We start from the raw sequence: 23,648 nt of genomic DNA on the forward strand, positions 1-23,648 counted from the left end.
AGTTGGTGGAAAATTATCTAATTAATCCAACATATTTAGCAAACATCCCAGGATGATTTAATGCAAAACAGTTAAAGAAAAAGATTTAGACTTGAAACATACTTTGAAGAACCGAATAACATTTAATATAAAAAATAATGGTTTTACCAAGTTCATGGTTTTGAATATGATTCTCTTTTCTGCAAGCCTTTTTCAAGGTAAGTTACAAAATACTTTTTAATTGTCATAATTCCATAAAACACGACATAAATTTGATGTCAAATTCATCCAAATTTTTTTTAAATAAATAAAATCCTAGGACAGAGACTTCTGTCTCCTAAAGCGGGGAGACCCTTTGTTTTTTACATTTTCTGTGAAACTGTGAAATATGAAGAAGAGTCACTTCATTATTTCTTTATCAATGAAGCTGCCTACCATGAAAAAGGAAACGCTTTTCACTCTTAGAGTCCAAATTTTTTTCTTAATTTAAGGCTGTAATTACTTCTGCTGCTATGCATTTACAAAATTGTCAATTTCCCAGCCTTTGTCATGTTATTAATTCTGGATATTGCTGGGCCTTTGCATTATATGGTAAATAGAAGTACTTTTTTTTTTTCTTGGGTCTTGAAGCAAACTAGTTAAGAACCACTGATCAAAGTGATAGTGTGAAACGTCTAAAGGTCAGAGACTATACCACAGAGACAAACTTTTATTTGCTGAACGCAATGTCCGAATGTAACAAAGCATGACACAAACTACAGGACATTCTGGGGAAGCCCAGCAAGTCTGTAACAATTGCACCTGTGAGGGACACTACAACTGAGAATCCTTAAAAACATCATATACACTAATATGACTTAGATTCTTAAAAAACACAGCAGCTTACAATGTCTGGATGGCCTACCATTAGGAAAATAGATAGAATTGTACATCATGTGAGAACGAGTATGCGTAGAAAAGTTTGTGGTGGCTCTGTAATAAGCAACTTTAAGTTTTTGTGAACAGCTCTGCAACTGTGCATGGTAGAATTAACCCTTTCATCATGCATGAATTATTTAATCACAAATAAACTATATATATATATATATATATATATATATATATATATATATATATATATATATATATTTGTTTTTACCTTTAAACAAGTTCATGCTAATAATTGTTTTATTTTTTCAAAATATTTTATTTTGAGGGAGTTACATATATGTCCACTGTAGTGGACACAATGCATCAAGGGTATAAACAGTGGATCAAGAACTAATTGTTTTATTTGAAAAAACTAAGAGCAAACCTTATTTTTTATACCTCTCTGGTTTTCTGAGAATAAAAGTATTTAACACTTATTCCTGAGGTAGTTGGTGCATCTCCTATTTAATCATGTAGCAAATGCAGGCAGATAAGTCTTTGGGTGTGGCCAACAATAACTAAAATACCCATATCTTGTAATTCCAACATCTGAACTGCGTAGAAATGCAACCAAAGAAATGTTTTCGAAATTGGCAACAAAATTTAGCAACAACAGGTTTACATGCCCCGAGGAAGTGGAAGAGAATTGTGACAGGAAATTCTGGTTTGTTATAGAGTGCTAGCGGGGGTCAGTTGTAATGTTTAGGTATAATTGTAGGTTCTGCAGTCCTCTCAGTTGTCATGTTTCTCCTCCCCCTCGTTTTTCCTTCCACACACACACACACACACACACACACACACACACACACACACACACACACACACACACACACATACACACACACACACACACACACACACTCTCTCTCTCTTTAGCGCATATGTGAGTCAGCAAAACGCTCGCTGCGTGTGGAGCTTCATGGCCAGTGGAAGTGAGAGCTGCTGTTACATCAGCACCATGTGTGAAAGATGATCCAGGGCTGCTGACTGAAGCACAAGGTAAATCATTGCTTTGTAGGTTATTTGACTGTGTTTGTGTTTAGTGGAGGAATGTGTTAAACTATTAATGTGTGTTTTTGTGGGTGTGTGCAGATGCTGCTCCTGCAGTGTCGTGGCCCCTGAGGCTAGATTAGGCCTGTACAGACTGAATGTGTGTCAGCACGCATGTCCTGTCACACCTCACCGTATGTGTCCAAAGGTCTGCTAGACCTTGTGCAATTTCACTCAGTACGACTATTAGGGGGAAAGCAGCTGGAAGAAGGAGTGAAACAGCGTAACTTCTGCATTACAAATAACGGTAGGTTCACCTTTCATCTTTTTCAGCTTTTACTCTCATATTCTGCATGTTGTTGTAAGATGTGAGACAGCTTCATTGAATTCTCATAGTTTGACAGAGGCACAGAACACTTCATTCTGAAGGAAAACAGCAAAACTCCCTCTAGCAATGGAGCTTAAATAAACCACGGTGTTCTTAAAGGGATAAACGCATTGATAAAAACCCGCCAAATGAGAATCAACATAGACATAATAAAGTTGGCTATAGTTATCGGCCAAACCTTATCAGAAACTGCAGTATTACAGTTTGCATGGAATTCTAGAAATGTGATGAATGCCACAGACATACAAACTGTCTACTAAAGAAAAGTGTTTGTGACTCGCACAACTTCTGTCTTTTATGTTGTGATCAGAGAAGTCCATCTATGAAGATCAATGATATATTTTTTTCTCAAAAACTCCATGTGGTGACACACATATGGATCATTCTTCAGATTCATTAAATATAAACATCTTTTTTGTTAAACACTTCCACATCAGTTGTTATTTTAATACAATTGATATACTATATATTCGTTTTTATTTCAATAGCTTCTGTTTTCGATGTGTGTAATTTTGCTAGCTTTTTAATAACTAACTCTAGTTTTGATCACTGTGTGTTTTAGTTAATTTAGTAGGCTACTTCCAATTAAACTAAACCAAAGTGAGAAATGTTGCCTTTAAAACAATTTAAAAATAGTTAGGGTTGAAAAAGTTTTTTAAAAGTATTTATTAGGTTTAGTTAGTTGTTGATAACCGAAACCCTGCCTCCATTGCTTTATTTTCATTTACCCATTAATGTCCAGTTAAAAATTGTTTTTCTCAACCCCAACAAGTGTCTTTTGTTCTCATTAACAGTGCAGTTTTCAGTCTATTGTGCCAGCCATGCAAAATGTCAGTATGTGACCCTTGTTCTGTTAACCTCCGCTATGAGATAATTAATTAATTTATTAACTCTCTCGTCAGTTCTACAAATCATCAGTCATAATAACTACATAATAATGTGATACCATCAGTTTAAAATAATATCGATTCAGTGCAGGTTCATTTGAATTAATTTAAAACAAAAGAGAGCATGTTTACACTAATGCATTTAATGGAAGACAAATTGAACTGGTGACTTTCACCATGCCATAGAGCTTGATTTGTACTGGCCACACCTCTTTCTCACCCACTGCTGGAGATTATTTGCAAATGCAAATTGAAAAGTGGTAGGCTAATAAAATCTATTTAAAAGGATAGTTCACCCAAAAATTATCCTATGATTTACTTACCCTCAAGCCATCCTAGGTGTAAATGACATTTCTCTTTCAGGCGAATACAATTGGAGCTATATTAAAACATTTCCAGGCTAATACATGCTTCATAATGGGAGTGGATGGTAGCCAAAAATTTAAAGTATAAAAAACACACCCATCAATTATAAAAGAAATCCTCATGGCTCGGGGGGGGGGGGGGGGGGGGGTAATAAAGGCCTTCTGAAGTGAAGCGATGTATTCGTGTAAGAAAAATGTCCACATTTAGACCTTAATCTCTAGCTTTCGCTAACTGTCGTATGCGTGTTTATTGGGGAAAACTCTGTTTCTCCCGCTTTATTAAGTTAATTTAGAAAAAAGTTTGGAGCATTTTTGGAACACCCTACGTTTGATCAATTTAACCCTTTCTCAATTCATCACAACTTGCCTAAATAAAATCTATAGATATAAAACAGTTCAAGCATATAACAATGTTTAAACATTAAACCTAGATAAATGTCCACTATATCCAATTGGTTGTGTGGAAAGTGCAAGCTAGTGCGCTTTGCATGGAGTGATCACTTGCATTTTTTTTGTGGATAGACTATTATTTTTGCTCAGAAAGGTAAGAGTAATACATCATTCATAACTGTAAAGGGTCTACTTGTATTTGTGTGCAATCACAATATCAATCAAATGTTGTGCTTTTATAAAATAAAGAAAACAAACATGATGCGCTTTTAGCCATCTCATCTTGAAAAAGAGCTTTTCACAAAAATGAACCGAAACTAAGTGAATTGATTTTTTTTTTTTTTGGACTTCAAATTATCGGCTACAATACACTCCCATTATAAAACATGGATTAGCCTGGACATTTTTAAATATAACTCCGATTGTATTCACCTGAAAGAGTAATGTCATATACATCTAGGATGGCTTGAGGGTGAGTAAATCATGGGTTAATTTTCATTTTTGTGTGAACTATCCCTTTAATACAGTGCGTCTACCAATAACAACATGCAATAGGCTATGATTCAGTATTCAAATCACTGAACGGGCTCATGATATAATAATTATTGTGGACAGACAATATACTGCTGTGGCATTTGAATACTCAAAGAGTGTTATTAATTTTCTGTTGTAGATGGCATTATTGTTCCTGCCAGGACTGGCTCGTGTGGCCGTATGTGGCGGCACCCATGGAAACGAGCTGTCCGGTGTGTACGTGGTGCAGGAGATGGAGCGACAGCGGAAAGAGAAGGGAGAGTGCGCGTGGCCGATCCCCGTTAAAACCGTGCTGGCGAACCCACGGGCTGTGAAAGAGTGCAGAAGATACATTGACCAGGATATGAACCGCTGCTTCAACATAGCCACGCTGAGGTGAGATGTGGAAACTGCAGTTTGGAATGTTGGAACAGAGAAGGTTCTAAATTCTAGTCTAAAAGTCGGTTTGATTTGAATTTGGCCATCTCAACCATTTTATGACCACTGATGCAAACCAACCTAATAATACAACTTTTAAAGTTAGAAAAATACCTTTTCATCATTCTTATTTATTTATGGGTCTTGTCCCTCTTAGTGTCTGTGGTGGTTATGGCCCTGAGTTAAGTTGACATGTCGTGCAGCACCACAAAAATGGCAATGCAAGTAAATATATTTCTACATGCAGAATATGTACTGCCTAGCTCTAAAATCCTGTTTTTTGCAGTTCTCCTATTACAGACAGCAGCCCATATGAAGTCCGGCGTGCTCAGGAACTGAACAAACTTCTGGGTCCGAAAGGATCCACAGATGCAATCGACTTGATCTGTGACCTTCATAACACCACGGCTAACATGGGCCTCACACTGATCCATTACACGACCAGTGACTGGGTGACTCTGCACATCTGCAAATACTTACAGGCAAGAACATCACAAGTGTGCTTCAATAAACACCATACTGGAAACTAAGGTCAGTCGTTCTCAACTGGTGGGAGGTTTGACCCAAATTTTGACTGACAACAAATGGGAAAAACAATAGTAAATGGGAAAAAAAACTCAGGGGGGCTTCAAGTAAATATTTTAGGCCAGAGGGGTTTGACTGACAAATACCCAATATTCAATGCACTACAAATTATGGGTCCTGAAGGAAACCAGTTAAGAACCACTGACCTAGGTTTTTGTTTTTGTGCCATTTTTGTGCCTGTGCACGTGTGTTTTGATGTTGTGTGTGTTGTCATGTACACATTTAAGACTAAGATAACCAAAGTGCCTGTGAGAGTGCTGGTACTGGATATCCCGATTAGTGATGCTTATTCCTTGGAGTCTGTATCCAAGCATGGCTTTTGTAAGTGATGGTGATCATCTCATTGCATTCGTTTTGTGTGCTCAACCACAAATGCACATTCAGATGACCTGTGTTTCTGTAGCAATAGAGGTCGGGCCGCAGCCGCATGGTGTCGTCAGGGCTGACATCTATAGCATTATGAAAGAGGCCGTCGACTTGACAATAGACTGGATCCACAAATTCAACTCAGGTACTGTTAGACATAATCAGATGTGGTTTATATTTGTGTGTCGTAATTGTGTTTTATATCAAACTAATGTTGTTTTCAGGAATGGTGTTTGAAGGCGGGGATGTGGAAGCCTTTGAGTTTATTAAAAGTGTTGATTATCCCAGAGATCCAGAGACTCGGAGTCTCACCGCTGCTATTCATCCTCAGCTGCAGGTGCCTGTCATGCTGCTATTTATTTACACAGAATCAGCATGGTCATATCCAGATGATAAGAAAATTTACTTTATTTTAGAACCAGGTTTTTTTTTTTTTTATCCATTTTTATTACATTAATGGCAAAATATTCATTTATCATGGTAGTATGTATAATTTTGCATAATGTCTACATGCAAATTACAGAATGTCATAATGCAACACATTTAATGGGCTTGAAAATATTATACATTTTCTTGATGTTGGGTAAAATGTGACTTAGATATGTTTGTGAGACATACATCCCAAATCTGAACTGTTTTTTTATTGTTGTCATTTTGTTTTTCTAGGACAGAGACTTCTGTCTCCTAAAGCGGGGAGACCCTTTGTTTTTGTCATTTTCTGGAGAAACTGTGAAGTATGAAGAAGAAGAGCCACTTCATCCTTACTTTATCAATGAATCTGCCTACTATGAAAAGGAAATCGCTTTTCACTTGGGAAAAAAGATGACGCTGACAATTCCATCGGTGCAGGTGCAGAAAGACTGAAGGATGAGAGAGGAGAAGATATGAAACTCAGCATGATTACCAACACCAATCAGATGATTTTAAAAGAATGTCACTCAAATTATTTGAACAATGACTTGTTACTCAGGTACATTACACACTTGTTTGTAGCTATATGACAATGAAAGACTCATTTTGATCTGCTGCTAAATCACAAGCAACTTTGTTCTGGATGAAAAGATATTTATTGTGACCAGCAAAATGTTCACTTGACAGCAACGTGTACAAAACTGTATAAAAAAGGCGAAACCATCTAAAGTATTTCAGACACCATCGTGATGATGTCACAGTGGGCTGTGGAGTGTGAGGTATCCTCTTGACTGTATTGCTCATATGTTGCTCTCGCCTGATTGCTTTAACAAAATTGAGCCTCTCAGTGGCTCGGAATAAAAGACAAAATAAAAAGCACATTCACTTGAACAAAATATGATCTCAAAATACTACAACACACGGAATAAACCACATGACACAATGAATAAAGTGAAGCTAGATGTGCACAGTGATGATTTTTACCACTGGTACAATTTTTGCACAATATACAATCTCAGTGAAATCTTGAGTAAAATCTCAAACGGACGCCACGTCATCAGATTTTTACATCATGACATATGTGAAGAATGACAGCAGTAACTGGATGTCCATAACATTTGACATTAAGCTGTTGCATTATTTTCACCAATATTATGAGTGTCAGTTTGCAAAGTATAACAAAAACAGCATGTTGGAAAAAAATCACATAACGTGCACCAGCTAAATGTTTTATATGAAACAAAAATAAGTATAAACAACCACAAAATACTGGATTCTAAACAAAGTTACTAATCAAGTGTAAACTACATAAAGATTACATTCTCAAAGAGAAACCATATTGTAAACAACAGAGGAAAACCAAAAATTATAAATAAGCAAACAAAATGATCAGGAAAACACAAAAGGCTCAAGTGGTTAATGATTATGACGGATACAAACATTCAGTCTTTCAAGCCGAGACAAAACCCTATTGCATCTTGGGATTGCTACGCGCTAAAATGCAATCACATCAAGATGTAACCGAGTAGCTACAACACAGGCTAAAAAACACACAGAGGTGTTACTTAAAACAAAAGAGAAGATGAAACTAAACCTAACTCGTTGAAATTAGTTTAGGTCAGCGGTTAAAGTGTGACTAAGGTGAAGCCCTGAATAACTACAGTTTAGTGTTTATAGATGCTTTTCTGTTGAGCTAGAGTCTGATTGGCTGCGGGTGAGCACAGATGCTAACAGACTAGAGTAGTTGAAAAGTTATATAGTAGTAAGATCCTTCAAGGAATGAATATATTCACAGGAGAGTGTTATGGGTGGGGGCATTAGTTAATCTACTAACTCGTGTATTCTGGCTGTTTCCTTCATAATTTTAGCTTGGTTAGTGGTAAAAGCAGCTGCTGAAGAAACGTGGCTGTGTGCTTTCTATGAGAGCGGACGATCGCTTCGGTGGCTCTATAGTCAGTCCTCTATTGCTTAGGCAACCCTGTAGGCTGTCATTCGAGTGTAGTGTTGGCGCTGGCTCCTCGCAGCCCATATGAAGAGCGCAGCAGCCATGATCTGCAGCGGTGACGAGACCAGGGCCAAAAACAAGGACCAGCCCGGAGAATAGTCCATACCCTCGGGCAGCTCGGATATTTCGTGTATCAAATGCATCCCCGCAAGGAAACAGCATACAGTGGCTATGGAACACAGGCCTGAGAAAACAAAATATGTCAAATTATAACTGTCTCTTTTTCTGGGTGCTGTGGAGATACAGGCATTAGCTGTTATTACGGTCTTACCGGCCAGCAGATGCAGCAGCCCTACAAACAGTGTGGGAGTGATACTGCGGCAAAGACAGGCGCACACCCCGACCAACGCCGCGAGAAACACCAGCCCCACGGAGACCAGCGGCAACAGGAACTGACACTTCCACAGGTCTGTGGACACAAACATTCAACACATCACGAAAAAGAGAAAATAGCAAAACATCCTTTTTCTTCTTGCACTGGTTAAGACATACTATATCATATTAGCAGCCGCAGTGAGCAACAATCATTCATATATAATATATGAATGATTCTTACTTAAAAAAGGAAACATCTTGATAGGACTGTGTCTAGACAATAAACATTTATAGGTGAATGGAGTGAGCATTAAAAACAATATTGAGAACTGTTTTCATTATAGTTATTAAATGGCATATTGCAGAAGGTTTTTATTATGTGTGCTAATCAAAAAGCAGGGCAATATACATTTAATATTTTCAGTGTCTTTAATATGACTTATGTTTTTATATATAATAATAAATGAAAAAAAACCCACTACTATTCAAAAGTTTGCGAACTGTACGATTTTTTTTCATTTTTTTTTTAAATGTTTTTGAAAGAAGACTCTTCTCACCAAGATTGCATTTATTTGATCAAAAATACAGTAAAAGCAAAAAAAGTTTTCTATGTGAATATATTTTAAACTAATTTATTCCTGTGATGTTAAGGTTAATTTTTTTTTTATAACATTTATTATTATTATCATCAATGTTGAAAACAGTTGTGCTGCTTCAGATTTTTGTGGACACCATGATGCATTTTTCCCAGGTTTCTTTAATAAAAAGAAAGTTCAAAAGAACATCACTTATTTGAAACAGAAATCTTTTAGAACACCATAAATGTCTTTACTGTCACTTTTAATCAATTTAATGCAACCTTGCTGAATAAAAGTATTAATACCTTAATATAAATCTAGAAATACCCCAGAATTTTAAATAGTTGTGTGTAAATTAAATTGAATATTGTCTAATGAAAGCTGTTAAAATGATAGGTGTGTGTTCAAGATTGATTTATTCATGACGTACAGGTACGCAGCAGATCTTCTCCGCTGTTAATATTTCCAGGAGATTTGTACTTGGGTTCCCACTGCTGTGGCAAAGTAAAGGCCTGACATTTAGTCACCATTACTGGATCTGGAAAAGAAGGACACAGAGAGCAGGCAGAGCAACATGTAGTTAGCATCCATTTTTAACTAATAAAAATACAGTATCATAAGTTACAAAGTGGAACATTCTCTCCTCACCAGGCTCTTTAAACCAGTGCGAGTGCTGGGGCACCAGAATGCAGCGCCACCAGAGACCCAGCGTGCCATTGAGCCGGAAGAGAGCGGTGCTGTAGATCTGCTCATCCACGTCCTCTGCTTCAAAGTCCTGACGCAGCGTCTGCAGGTCCGAGCCATTGTTGGCGTCATTGCTGGCCGGTTGGCTGTGGTACTGGAACCAGTGCTGCGTTCCCATCGCAACAGAGAGATAGACGGTGGCGAGCAGGCTCAGCACGGAGCCGATGACCAGAGCCGTGGCATAGCGGTTGTCCACCATGCTTTTGATGATGTAATACAAAATGACTTTCTGTAGACGGCTCACAATTAACTCTTTATTAGATGAGTGTGGTGAGCGATGCGAGGAGAAGGGTCATATCATTTGTATGTTTTTTTTTAGTGACAAAGGTTGCTTTTCATTCTTCTATATTATCCAGCGCAGAACGTCAGATCTCATCCTCATGGACAGGATCCTTCTTGATCAAATGAAGTGAGTCATCTGAAACAGAGAAGAGTGTGATTAATTCTTAAAGTATTCAAACAGTCACGTTTGCATAAGCTACAAGTTTATACACTTTTAAGGAGGAATAAGTCCCAGGATTTGCCAAGGTTTGCCAAAGACAATTTAAGGCATTTAGCCAGACAGATAGACATCCATGAGTCTGTCTAGTCAGTGCATGAATTACTGTTGCATAATTATTTCAGATAAAAGCCATTAAACAGCACATAGCTACAAAACAAATGGTATAGATATATTTATAAAAAATATCATATATATATATATTTATTTAATATATATATATATATATATATATATATATATATATATATATATGTACATAAATAAATACAATAAAAATAAATTTCCAATCCAATAAACAAAAAGTCATATAATAAAAAGTATATATATATATATATATATATATATATATATATATATATATATATATATATATATAATAAAAATACATTTTTATCCAATAAATACAAATCAATACTCTTCATGTAAGTGCTCTTTACCAGGTCGATGAGTACGTTATTATTATTATTCAGTTAACTAAATAATACAATCATTTTCGCAGCGTTAAAATGCACATTTATATATATTTATCTGACACATTCGACTAATGTTCACTATTTCGTACATTAAAGTTGTTTGACGTTGGCTAGCATGAGAGCTAACAATCGTTTTTTAAGCGACACACTCGAGGATTTCGCGAATAAAAAACAAAGTATTTAAACTTGGAGTGTTCCGTACTTTATATAGCAATGAAACACCTCATTTAAGTTTGTGTTTAAAGTAATAAAAGCTGTTTGCGATTGACACTTACCATACTGCTCACATTCTTCCAGCATCCTTCGAGCTGACGACGAATCCATCCATTTCCGGTTACAATAATGAATGCGCGTGCACATCACAACATCAATCCACACGGAAACGAGCAGCGTGCACGACGAGATGCATGTTTTAGTGTTATTGGTTTTAGATTTTTACACGTTCTGACCAAAACGGAAGGACACAGAAAGATAAGGAACTAAAACGTTTTATTCTCTTAAAAGTGGCTTATATATCGTATACTCCATTTAAGTTGGGTCTCAGTCCATTTCCATTCAACATTTTTTTTTGGGGAACCCAGAAAATAAGATTCTTATTATTATTTCATATATTCAACTGAACATTATTATTATTATTAAATATTATAAACAAAGCAGCAGCATAATATTTGTAAGATTTGGTGGGTATTTAACAACCAGTGTCTTCCTGCCATAAGCAGATCAAATCCTCCCGTGTTGGCATGCCATCATTAGTTTTGAATGCTTTTTTTATTTTTATTATAAGCATATGAAAAGGTGAACATGCAAAATTATTGTAAACCACCCTGCTTTAGACCCCTGAAATAAAACAAATGTGAAATCAAATCATATATCTCTGATAAAGACTGTATAAAATAATGCAGTTTATTTTACACACAACCACAGATTTCTTTCCCCTGCTTTAACAGTACAATTAATTGCCATACAGTATACAGATAGAAAAACATTCAACATTATTTTCATAGTGATATATCACAAAGCATGTGGTGCAAAAAAAGTCACTAATTTGCAAAAAAGAAAAAAGAAAAAAAAGCACTTGTCTTAACAACATAGCATGCCTGTCAAAATAAAAACTAAGATTTCTAGTATTATTAAAACAATTAAAAGTGCAAATACTAGGAGGACTTCAAATTGGCAGTATAAAATCAATATTAACATCATCTTAAAAGGCATCTAATGCGTTAAAATTAAGATCACAGCTCATTTTCTGAGCAGCACTGATACCTGAGAATTACTGTACGTTACTGTACACGTGCGAGATACTACTGTACATTCACAGTTATCGCATATTCCATACAGTACTGTCATATCCTTTACAAATTCCCATTTCATCCTTCAGATTCCTTTCAAATCAGTGAAATACGTGTTGCTGCGAATGTTTTAATCTAAGATCGTTCTGCTCCAGAGGGTCTTGTCTGTTGAACTTCTCTTGAAGTGTCCGGTTGTCTTCACAGTGCTGTTTATGACAGGAGTATCAGTGAACTCCACCGTGCAGGAACCTGAGGAACAAGGCGACGCCTCTAACTCCAGAACAGTTATGTTGTTTTGGACGGAGGTGCTGAGCAGGTTGGCTGGGACAAAGAGGGTCACCTGTGGCCCACGGGATGGCCAGTAGCGGCCCACGTTAAAACCGTTAATCCACACTTGACCCTGAAATAAAAAGCATGTTATGATCCCTTTATAACTGCTCCAGTGCTAATCTATAGGTGATTCTGATCTCTTCACATTTATCAATGGATTTTAAACAAAACCAGCAGCAGCAGTTAAGACTCCTACCTTCCTCCAGTTGGGAAACTGGATGTATGTGTCCTGAGGGAGGTCAGGAATGCCATCAGGGATGATGAAGCTGCCAGCGTAGAAGGTTGGAGGTGAAAGAGGAGGAGGAGAGGAGGTGGTGAAGCTGTTGGAGGTGGAGATGAATCCGTTTGATGCCGATAACAGCCCCTTGCGCACGGCTTCATCTATACTCAGAGAGTACACCGTCCAGTTACCCAGAACATCAGCACCCAGAGTCAGATTAAACACCAGACCCTGAGGAACAGAGAGAGGAAATGAAAAAAAAGAAAGAGTTATATGGAAAAGGGAAGCAAAGGGTAATACTTTACAATAAGGTTCATTGGTTAACATGAACTAAGCAAGTACAATCCTTCTACAGCATTTATTAATCTTAGTTGATGTTAATTTCAACATTTACTAATGCATTATTCAAATCAATAGTTGTGCTTTTTAACATTAGTTAATGCACTGTGAATTAGCATAAACTAACAATGAATAACTGTATTCTCAATAACTAACATTAACAACAAAAAAGATGAATAACTACAGTAATAAATGTATTGTTTGTTCATGCGAATTAATATATTAACGAACATAAATGGAAACTTATTCTAAAGTGTTACTATATATATTACATTTAGTTTTAATTTATTTTTATTTCAGTTTAGTTTTATTTATTTCCAGTTTAATTTTAGTGCTGTAGTTTTCAATTTGTATTTATTTCATTTTCTAATTTTTATTTATTCCAATTTTTGTTTTATCTTATTTTTATATTTTATTTAAGCATTATTTCAATGAACAAAAATGTTTGAGAAGTTTGTAGATAGAAGATAGTAGTTTGTTTTAGTTGACGATAATAACCCTGTGGACATTGCTTGAAAGCTGTAGGAGGAAGTACAGTCAAATCTGAACCTTGTAGAATGTTGTGAGAACGGCCTGGGAGACTGAGAATTAGAAAAACAGTAAGAGAATAGGAACGTTTTGGTTGCCTTGAAGTCATTAATTTCTTTGCCGTAGTTGATTCTGCCCATATTTTCCACTAGGATGTCCACACGGCTGCCAGCTTTCCCCGTTATATTGAGGGTGAGTTCCTTGTTCCTCTCCAAAATACCAGCAGCAATCTGAACAGTAAAAAGGATTTATTAAGCACAGGATGAAATTAAACAATTGCACTCCTTTTCAAAATTTGGGGTCAGTAAGATTTTGAAATGTTCTTGAAATAACTGCTTTCTATTGGAATCAAATTAAAATGTTATTTATTAATGCAAAGCTGAATTTGCAGCATCCTTTTTCAAAATCACCATCATTATGCAAAAACTTAATTAGATATGAATTTGTGCAAAACCTTTATCTTATGTTAAAATCTTACAGAGCTGTTTCACCATCTCAGCTATTATGATTGAGCAACTCATGATTGAGTAACTCATAGTAACTCATATTTCTGTAAGACAGTCAACAGAGTAAAACAGTGTTGCTTACACCATCAATGGATATATATGCCCGATCATGGACTCCATTTAGCGGGGACGACAGTGGGGTGGGCTTCAAACAGTTGACAGGTAACACAGTCTGATACAGCATAAAGCCAAAGGCCTGACGAGAAAATGAGACATTCATATTCAGTGCACAAATAAGACAAAGCAATAAGCACAGAGGAACCATGTAAATAACTTAACATTACTGAACATAACTTCACATTAATTGATGAGATGAAGGCATACCTGATTCATTTCAGTAAATGTTGGTGGGTAAAGAGCTTTTACAGGACCAGAGAAAGATAATATATCTAAAGACTCTGACACAGCCTTGAGCTACAAGGACAAAGAGATCATTCGGTCACTTCGGTTAGTAAGAAAAACCGAGGTGTTATACATAAAAATTGTAAAATATAAATCATAAATATAGTATAAATCATGTTACAACAGTAGACAGGCAAATATGCAAAAAACATTTACCTTCTTCATTTTCACTTTTCCGTAAGCAAATTTAGGTGTTGATGGAGGGAGCAGTCCTTGTGGGATCTCTTTGTACTGCATAAAAAAAATAAAAAAAAACATTCAATTTGCATCATTAGTAGCCGTTGCATTTCTCTATTAAAAAAAATCACTTTTCTTTTGAGAAATAAGCTAATTTTACCATTTTGATAACTTCTCTTATGGCGAAATACTTTTCTGTGAGGTCTCCAGCTTCCGTGAGTGGAGCGTCATAGTCATAGCTGGTTGGTTGAGAACCATAAGGAGAGTTGGCGCCTATAATGCGATAAAAACATGAATCGAGACACATTCTAACTTGTTTTTGGCTTGCTGAGGTACAAATCTCCAAAACCTACCATTCCAATAGCCAAAGTTAGTTCCACCGATGAACATATATCTTGAAAACATAACAAAACATTTAATAATTTACAAAAATCAATTAACTTCTTTCAAAAGTCAAATATCTCAGATCAGTTGTTATTATAGGCGACCGACTCACAAGTTGACATTGGCTCCAATTTCCAGAATTTCGTTGAGGCTCTTGACCACAGCAGCTGTAGAAATGACAGCATGTTTGCTGCCCCAGTGATCCAGCCAGCCTGTGTAGAACTCAGAGTTCACCTGCAACAAAACAAACAAAAACCTTCACTTCCTTTTCCCAGAGCACATTAGAAATGTTTATGCATGAGTGAATTCACATTTTATCGCTTTTGGATCTTACCAAAGGCCCATGTGGCTCTGCATGTCTCTGTGCTTTAAAAGCAGCAGTCACATTTGAACCTGCACAAAAATACAACATTACATTTATTAATTATTTTTTTATTAAATACCAGAATTTCAGAGTTGAAAGCCTGTAATGTCAGAAGTTCAGTAATTAGCATTTTTTTAAACACTTTAAGGAACGTGAAGGTGATATAGAAGTAATAATGGTGATAAATATGATATGCAGACCTGGGCCGAAGTCAACAGTGGCATAGATGCCCTGGAGGGACCCGCACTTGAGATAACCCACACCTGCTCCATCTGTGGTGAACAGCACCACCTCTTCTCCCAGCTGAGAGCGGAACAGCTCCCTGAGATGCCGCATGTAATTATAATCACAGGCAAAGTAACTCCCGTATTCATTCTCTACCTGCATATGAGGAAAAAATGCACGCACGAATAAATGGATTATATATATATATATATATATATATATATATATATATATATATATATATATATATATATATATATATATATATATATATATATATATATATAACACACACACACACACACACATCACACCCTTGGAAATCCTAAACTGACAATTGAATATTATATAATAAGGCTGAAAAGAAATGGACAGTTGTGAATATACTAGTTCAACAGGAAATATCACTGTTCAGTCCAATGGGTTTAACATGGTGTGAAACAACATATATTCAAATGTGTGATCAAATACGTGACAAACACACACACACACACACACACACATATAAATAGATGTTACTTTCATCAGTGTGATTTTAGTCTTACTTGCACCATAATGATGGGTCCTCCCTTCTGGTATAGGTTACGGTTTACGATGGGCAACAACTGCCCCATCCACTTATCCACTGCTGCAAGGTAATCTAGTACAATATAAAGAGCTCAGAATGAATTACTGTATCTTATAAACCATACATTTTACTCATTCCACTGCATATTTTACAATCTGAGGTTAAGCAATAACTGTATAACCTGGATCAGATGATCGCAGCACAATATTTTTCTTTTTCAACAGCCAGGAAGGCAGACCCCCCTGAAACAAGAAATATTGACCAAATTGTGGTCGGAAAAGATTAACAATGCATTTTTTATTTTCATTATGCACAACTGCTCATTTGTTGAAATATTGGAATATAGAACACGGTTTAAACTTTAAAATAACATTTCAAACATTAGTCTTTACATGCGACTTCTAATGATTCTAAAAGCATCTGTTCGGTTTCATTAAGCATTTATATTGAATGGTACCTTAAGTATAACTGTAATTGATTGACTATATATAGGACACGCATTTGCACGCAAAATGCATTTGTCTCTGCCTACAATTGAACAGTCTCTCAGTCTTTTCTCACCATATCCCACTCTGCACAGATGTAAGGGCCTGGTCTCATGATGACCAGCAGGCCGATGTCTTTGCACAGCTGAAGGAAGTGCTCTAGATCCCGATCTCCGCTGAAGTCATACTGTCCGGGCACCGGCTCATGGAAGTTCCAGGGCACATATCTGTGGGTCAATTTGGAAATTTGGAAAATCAAAGTTGGGCCGAAATCACAGGTTTATCCATTTGATAAAAAGTAAGAAGTAAAAAAAATAATTATATTCAGGGTTCTGGCCAAAGAATATCCATTGATTACTACACATTACAAAATAATTTCATAATTGATTGCACCTGCAGCATGTGATTTAAACTTGTATAGCTCAGAAAAAAACTATATTACTCCAAATATTTCCATGAATTTTATTTTATTAATATCCATGACTTTTCCAGGCTTGGAAATCACTGATTTTCCATGACCGTGGCGAACCCTAAATATTGCATATGACTGACACTGAATCACAGTCAGTTCCTCTTACGTCTGGATGGCGTTCAAACCAGCCATGTACATCTTGAGTAGCCTGTCCTTCCAGTAGACTCTGGGAATCCTGCTGTAGTGGATGCTGCCGGAGATGTAGCGAAACGGCTCTCCATCTTTAAGGAAGCAGTTTTGATGGTAATCGATGGTGAAACTTGGTGTTGTGGCATACTAAAAAAAGGAAGAAGACACAGTGTGCTTTAAAAACATGCAAATTCGAGAGCAAAAGGAACAAAACACTAAACTAAAAAGTGAATTTAAAGGGGCATTTGAGATCTAAATCACAATGGCAATATATATACATTTTTGGTCAACAGAGCAGCTTTGTAGAGATCGTGCAAAATATTTATGTTTATATAGAAAGTGAATAAGCAAATGATGTCATTTCCTTAAATAATATCACATCAGTGGAGTGTGATTCCTGACACATTTAGATAAAAATGTCAGTAATATTTCATGCATTGAACGCATTGAGTACATGACAGCTCTACGTGATTGTCATGATCCTGTAAAGAGTTTATGTTTGATGACTGACTTCCTCACATGACATGTCACAAGACGCAAGTCATGGCAGTCTAGACGCGCTTGTCAGCTTCAACGATCAACGTTTCTTACAGAACATCACACCAAAAATGTGACCGAATCTTCATCTATGAGCAATTTCTGAATTACACAACATGGAAAAGTATGATACTTTTAGCAAATGGTGCATGTGGAATCACTATTTCATAAAAACATGTACGCTAATTAATGGAGAAAACATCTGCACACTAGCCAGTGCATCAATTAGTAACCGGACCTTTACGTTTGGTTTAAAGGACACTATTTAAACAACCAGAGAAAGTCAATACTTGCCGTGAGCAGTGGTAGGATCAGGAGGAGAACCGACATCAGTCCGACACCGAGCGCCATGGTGTCTGACTGATTCAACAAACAGCGGGGCGGAAGTCAAATGGAATTGTTTTGGTTGCTACGAGCGATGCACGACTAGCCAATGAATCATTTTTGGGAGTCGGATCTTTTTAATGAACTAGCTGAACCGGTTCACAAAGCCGCTCTGAACGAGACAACACCTTAACTCTTGAGAACCGTCTCTTTTAGAAGAATTTAATCTTATATAACGTTTTAATCTAATGAAAAGTACATTAAGCAAATTAAATATAATGTTGCAACAAACTTAATTAAACACAGATTACATTAAACACCCTTATTAATAGAAAACCGTAATAATTATTTAAAGAGAATGTGCCAACAACTTAACTGGACCAAGGTAACCCAAAATAAATAGTTTTCAACCGATTCGAGAAGTAATAAATAAAATAATACAAATAAAAATGTAACTCGTGAGAAAATTTGTAGTCAAAAATCATTTTAAAACATATTGTGTGCCACTGACAAAAACTGGACGCAAAAGAATGAATGAACCGGATCCTTTTCGAATCTGATTCGTGAACCGCCTTAACAGAAATGAGTCGGAGTTCCCATCACTGCTACGCGTCTCCCTACCACTAGGCAGCGATCGTTTTGGGTGATCTTTCTTCTACTCTCAGCGAAACACAGGAGGAATACACGTGTGTTTCCGCACGCGAAGATTTTATTACTGTTTAAATAATCTTGTAATGTATTGATCGACACAACGCTGATAATGTCTGCGATAATAAGCAAGAAAACAGACGGTGGAGATGCGAAGGCAGAAGCTCTCGATAACGAAGAGGATTCTCCCATTGTGAGCCGCACACGGAGCGGTCGCAGACTGCGGACCCCCGCGGCCAAAACTCCCGTCCGCCGGACTAGAAAGTCTGTTGTCCGAGAAGATCCGGCAAAAAACACCGAGTCTCGTCAGGAATCACCACCCGATGACTGTACAGCAGATACCAAAGGCGGTCAGTGCAGCTCGGCGAGAGAACCAGCGTGTCCTGATATGTGTACATCAACACCAGCAGATGTCAGTCAAGAGTCAGTACTGGACGCTGCAGGTCTGATGGTGTCAGATCAGGCCAGTGAGAAGGAAAATGTGGTTAATAACACAGAGACAGAATCCACTGGTCCCACTGACCCCGAGAAAAGGGCCAAAAAAAGGACTCACCCAGAACCCATTGAGAAGAAAAGTAAGATGGTACCTCTTGGGAAACCTAAGTCTGGAAGAATATGGAAAGACAGAAATAAGCAAAGGTGATTAACATTATAAAGTTTCTTACTACTGCCCTAATAACATATGATGATTTTATTTAGGAGTTTTTCCATCTTGTTCTTTTCACTTTCCAGTAAGACCTCATTAGTTAACCATCAACATTAACAATGAGCAATAGCTACATTTGCCACAGAAGTTATTAATCTTTGTTAAAAAAAAAAATACAAGTCTTAGTTCATATTAGCTCATTAAATAATAGTTGCAACGTGTTATTAAATATTGGAATAACTCAGATTATTGAATGTTCCGAAGAATTTTTCATTGGCGGTTTATGTTAACTAATGAATCAACTAATGTTAACTAAAGAAGCCCTAATATAAAATTTGAATTAACAATAAAGAATCAAAACACTTTCAAACAATATCTAGGACATGTTGTAGTCCAGATTAAAATGAAAAAAAAAAGTTTGAAAATAAATAGCCTATCAAGTCTTCTAAATATTAAAGTATTTGGCACTGTGAAGAACACCATAGCGAATACACAAATCTGAATGGCTGTTTAAATGATTGAAATGTGTTTTAGAAAGTAGGGCAGCTGCTTTATTAATGGGGTTTACAGGGTAAGGGCTGCATTTTCTGAAGTTTAGCGCCATCTGCTGTCAGAGAGTGAATGTGCTTTCATTCAGTATGTGATCCTCATGTGCTTCTCATGCTGCTTGTTTACATCAGAGAGCACACGCGTGTCTTTCAAGCAGCATACAGCTATGATGTGCATTTTGACCAGTTGATGGAAAAAAGTATTCTTAAAATGCATTCCAAACTCAGATTAATTTGTAATATATAATTATTCACAGTATTTAGAAGTGCCCACGATAACAATATTGTGTATAATCATACCAGCACGTCTACTTTTAATCCATAATAACGCGAGAATTTATTATTTTCTTTTAGTCGTTTGGCTCATTTTTGTAGTACAAACGGCTCTATTTGTCTATTTAGTAGTACATTAGTGTTTTTTCTGTCCGTTATCTATCTGAAGTGTTCAGCACTAACTTTGTTTTGTAGGTTCTCCGCTCTGTTGAGAGACAAACCTCTGCGTTCTTCATGGGAAAAGAAGATGGAGGCCAAGAGAGAGAAGCAGCTGGTGAAGCAGTACCAACAACAGCTGAAAGATGAGCAGACCAGAGAGAAAGAGGCCAGTTTATGCCCCAAAACTGCACGTTTTTGTCTTTTATGAAATATTTTATGAAACAGTATGTCAGTGCAAGTTGCTTGCAGTTAAAACAGAGCAGACATGCATTTTAGTCTGGGATTAGGCTCAAGCCTTGCCTGTGAAACCGGAGAATATTTTTTATAGTTTAGAATATTGTCTAAGTTGTTTTGTTTTGGAGAAAAAGTAATCGTAGTAACACTACATTTCAAAGGTTTGGAGTTTCGTCCAAGTCTCCTATGCTCACAAGGCTGTCTTTATATCTCTTTGGATTAATTTAATGCTTCCTTGCTAAATAAGTTTTAATTTCTGAGAAGCTTTGTGACAGTGACATTGTGATCTGTGGAGAATGTCAGAAAAGATGAAATTAGAGTGAACAGTGTTCATATGTGCTTTTTCTGCTAATCTGTATTTGCAGGAGAAAAAGAGGAGGAGAGCAGAAAACCTGAGAAGACGAGCAGAAAATGAGAGAAAAGCAGAGATTGTGCAAGTGGTAAATGCAGAAAGACATTTTCACCAAAAATTCAGTTGTTACTAAGACTTTTTATCTGTCGAGTTCTTTGTTTGTCTTTTTAAATGTCTCATTACTGCTTGGCCTCTTTCAGATTAAGAATACAGCAAAGATCAAGAGAATGAAGAAGAAACAGCTGAGGAAGATCGAGAAAAGAGACACGCTGTTAGCGGTGCAGAAAACACCACCCAGTGTCAAGAAGGGAGCAGGGAAAACAAACAGCAGCCTGTAGAGAGTTTCAGTGCAGTGATGCGAGAGAATCTCATCAGACTTTAACACACTGTTGTTGATACACGTGTGTAGTGTCTGTTGAATGAACTGGGAAAAAAGTCTGTGGATTTGATGTAATATTTGTACAGTAAATTCAAAAGCAAATATGTTTTGTAATCATGGAAAAAACATATCACCAATTTTTTTATGTTATTGTCACATTAAAAATGATTTAAATAATTTTTTCAATCAATTTCTTCCTGGTTCATGCACGTGAAATTATTTTCTTTTTGTTATTGTTTTATTGTATGATATAAAGAAGTTTCATTTTCATTACGACCCTGGGACTTTCCACTCTTTTATTCATGGTTAGATATGGTTTGTTCTTTATCTAGCCGGGAAGCTTGCACTTTTGGTATCTTCGGTACTTTTCACATGGTGAGGTGGAGTGATTGGTACTTTTCAGTCCCAAACTATTTTATATATATATATATATATATATATATATATATATAAACACACACACATATAATATATATATATATATATATATATATATATATATATATATATATATATATATATTATATGTGTGTGTGTTTATATATATATATATATATATATATATATATATATATATTATATGTGTGTGTGTTTATATATATATATATATATATATATATATTATGTGTGTGTGTGTTTATATATATATATATATATATATATATATATATATATATATATATATATATATATATATATATATATATATATATATATACTATAACTGCAGTAATAGTAGGCAAAAGTATAATGTACAAAAGTGGTGATTTAAAGTTGTACTCGTGAAATAAAATGAAATGAAACAAACGAGAAAAATATAACTATGACTTGTCAGGTTTTTTTTAACCATTTCTGTCAGATGTCCCTCTATTTAAAGTTTTATCATAGTTTTATCTCCAGTTACCTGAGGTGAACTCGACAACGGGAATCAAGCTATGAGGTGATTATAGGGGGTGGAGTCTGTCACTATAAAAAAATATAAAAGGGTACTTTCCAAATACTGCCTTTAAAAGGAAGGCACAAGAAACACAGAAGAGCAGAAAGAGAGCATGGCTACTACTGTTCATGCAGCATTGGTAAGATTATTTTGAATCCAGTTTAAAGGAGACAATCATTTCACATAATATGCATTTAACAATATTTTACATAAGACTTTTAACATAAAAGTGTTGTAATTGTCACTTGTGTCCAGCCTTATGTGTTTGTTTTATTGTGATAAATTATTGTGTCTTCTCTTTCAGGCTCGATACCTTCAGCTTGAAGCTGAACCCAGGCAATGTGTCAAAAGAGACCCCAAAGACACTGTGCCTGTCCACTTCCAGCCGCTGGAAAACGCCACCCACACCGTTCTCCAGGTTCACGGGTCAGTTTCACCAGTTCCTAAACACTTTCCTGTGAATGTCTTCAATGGCTCCAATGGTATGACGATTCCTGTGACTGTGAGGAGCACCGATACCATCGGGAAACTGCAGCAGAAGGTCTTGAAGCTGAGACCAGAACTTGGAGCAAGCCTGAATCTGGTCTACAATGGCAAACCGGTTCAGCAGTGCCAGACACTGTCCGAGCTTCAGGTGAAGCCAGGAGCCATGTTCATCACCTACCAGAAGTGCCAAGGAGGTTAACAAGGACGTAGATCTAGATCTACATCTATGTATTTTGTCATTACTCTGAATTGTAAATCATACTGTATCATCATGTGCCTTAAATACAAACATTTTCTTGTTACATCATATATTACTGTTAGCTAGTTTGATGATTCATGTTGCCTGTCAGGACACACACAACTCGATTTAATCATCAGGAATGTAACAAGCTGTGAAGGGTTAAATGAACGGGTATTTTCAGGAAATAAACACAAAACCATTTCGCTTTCAGTTTTAACCGGAACACTTCAAGACATAATCTTCAACATTTGTAAACAACATTAAACGGAAGTAGCAGAAATAACAAAACCATAGCTAGAAGAGGAAACTGGCTAGCGCATCTTATTTTGTAAAACATGCAACTTTTTGTCATATGCAACCTTATAACATGTACGAACAGCTGTTTTGAAAGAAATGTCCTAAATGAAAATGTAAATGGAAGCGTTAACCGTTCAGCTTATAATGTGATTTTTTAAAATGTTTTTAAAAAGACTGTAATTGTTATTTGCACTACATGTAAATTTGATTCGCGTTACATTGAAAATAAAAATAATAACTAAACCTCTAATAATAAATGGTATTTGCATTCTTTTCTAATTCAATGAGATTTAAATGTTATTTAAATGGATAGTTATAAGAACCAACACTT

The 23,648-nt window shown here is 36.2% G+C and overlaps 4 protein-coding genes across 4 annotated transcripts; 2 read left to right on the forward strand and 2 right to left on the reverse strand.

Moving 5' to 3' along the window:
• Positions 1-1,717: 1,717 nt before the first annotated feature.
• On the forward strand, positions 1,718-7,770 carry LOC113062648 (N-acyl-aromatic-L-amino acid amidohydrolase (carboxylate-forming) B-like). Its single transcript, XM_026232663.1, has 8 exons — positions 1,718-1,887; positions 1,981-2,185; positions 4,582-4,817; positions 5,146-5,341; positions 5,672-5,765; positions 5,848-5,955; positions 6,035-6,147; positions 6,477-7,770. Exons 3-8 carry the CDS (start codon positions 4,582-4,584, stop codon positions 6,672-6,674), a joined length of 945 nt encoding a protein of 314 aa, XP_026088448.1. The 5' UTR covers positions 1,718-1,887; positions 1,981-2,185; the 3' UTR covers positions 6,675-7,770.
• On the reverse strand, positions 6,859-11,198 carry cldnd1b (claudin domain containing 1b). The gene is made up of 5 exons (XM_026232861.1): positions 11,114-11,198; positions 9,768-10,281; positions 9,550-9,657; positions 8,498-8,635; positions 6,859-8,410 (listed from the first exon to the last, which is right to left on the reverse strand). The coding sequence occupies exons 2-5, from the start codon at positions 10,060-10,062 to the stop codon at positions 8,190-8,192; spliced, it is 762 nt and encodes a 253-aa protein (XP_026088646.1). The 5' UTR covers positions 10,063-10,281; positions 11,114-11,198; the 3' UTR covers positions 6,859-8,189.
• Positions 11,199-11,600: 402 nt separating this feature from the next.
• glb1 (galactosidase, beta 1) lies at positions 11,601-18,282 on the reverse strand. Its single transcript, XM_026232561.1, has 16 exons — positions 18,088-18,282; positions 17,234-17,403; positions 16,732-16,882; positions 16,352-16,412; positions 16,148-16,242; positions 15,578-15,758; positions 15,348-15,406; positions 15,126-15,247; positions 14,983-15,023; positions 14,790-14,902; positions 14,609-14,683; positions 14,375-14,464; positions 14,133-14,246; positions 13,643-13,774; positions 12,654-12,908; positions 11,601-12,527 (listed from the first exon to the last, which is right to left on the reverse strand). The coding sequence occupies exons 1-16, from the start codon at positions 18,142-18,144 to the stop codon at positions 12,258-12,260; spliced, it is 1,986 nt and encodes a 661-aa protein (XP_026088346.1). The 5' UTR covers positions 18,145-18,282; the 3' UTR covers positions 11,601-12,257.
• A 470-nt stretch (positions 18,283-18,752) lies between these two features.
• On the forward strand, positions 18,753-21,631 carry ccdc86 (coiled-coil domain containing 86). Its single transcript, XM_026232737.1, has 4 exons — positions 18,753-19,404; positions 20,428-20,557; positions 20,991-21,065; positions 21,178-21,631. Exons 1-4 carry the CDS (start codon positions 18,878-18,880, stop codon positions 21,313-21,315), a joined length of 870 nt encoding a protein of 289 aa, XP_026088522.1. The 5' UTR covers positions 18,753-18,877; the 3' UTR covers positions 21,316-21,631.
• The last annotated feature ends 2,017 nt before the right edge of the window (positions 21,632-23,648 follow it).

Source organism: Carassius auratus, chromosome 1 (assembly GCF_003368295.1).
Source record: "Carassius auratus strain Wakin chromosome 1, ASM336829v1, whole genome shotgun sequence".
Lineage (NCBI taxonomy): Eukaryota > Metazoa > Chordata > Actinopteri > Cypriniformes > Cyprinidae > Carassius > Carassius auratus.

Excerpts from the sequence above, each read along its gene's own strand:
- glb1 (XM_026232561.1), bottom strand. The coding sequence starts at position 18,144 with ATGGCGCTCGGTGTCGGACTGATGTCGGTTCTCCTCCTGATCCTACCA. Across the intron at positions 15,407-15,577 it reads CACTGTTGACTTCGGCCCAG|GTTCAAATGTGACTGCTGCT; the intron begins GTCTGCATATCA and ends ATTTTTGTGCAG. Across the intron at positions 14,465-14,608 it reads GAAAAGTGAAAATGAAGAAG|CTCAAGGCTGTGTCAGAGTC; the intron begins GTAAATGTTTTT and ends TTGTCCTTGTAG.
- cldnd1b (XM_026232861.1), bottom strand. The coding sequence starts at position 10,062 with ATGGTGGACAACCGCTATGCCACGGCTCTGGTCATCGGCTCCGTGCTG. Across the intron at positions 9,658-9,767 it reads GCACTGGTTTAAAGAGCCTG|ATCCAGTAATGGTGACTAAA; the intron begins GTGAGGAGAGAA and ends CTTCTTTTCCAG. Across the intron at positions 8,411-8,497 it reads GCTGCTGCATCTGCTGGCCG|GCCTGTGTTCCATAGCCACT; the intron begins GTAAGACCGTAA and ends TTGTTTTCTCAG.
- LOC113062648 (XM_026232663.1), top strand. The coding sequence starts at position 4,582 with ATGGCATTATTGTTCCTGCCAGGACTGGCTCGTGTGGCCGTATGTGGC. Across the intron at positions 5,956-6,034 it reads GATCCACAAATTCAACTCAG|GAATGGTGTTTGAAGGCGGG; the intron begins GTACTGTTAGAC and ends TGTTGTTTTCAG. Across the intron at positions 6,148-6,476 it reads CTATTCATCCTCAGCTGCAG|GACAGAGACTTCTGTCTCCT; the intron begins GTGCCTGTCATG and ends TTGTTTTTCTAG.
- ccdc86 (XM_026232737.1), top strand. The coding sequence starts at position 18,878 with ATGTCTGCGATAATAAGCAAGAAAACAGACGGTGGAGATGCGAAGGCA. Across the intron at positions 20,558-20,990 it reads AGCAGACCAGAGAGAAAGAG|GAGAAAAAGAGGAGGAGAGC; the intron begins GCCAGTTTATGC and ends CTGTATTTGCAG. Across the intron at positions 21,066-21,177 it reads AAGCAGAGATTGTGCAAGTG|ATTAAGAATACAGCAAAGAT; the intron begins GTAAATGCAGAA and ends GGCCTCTTTCAG.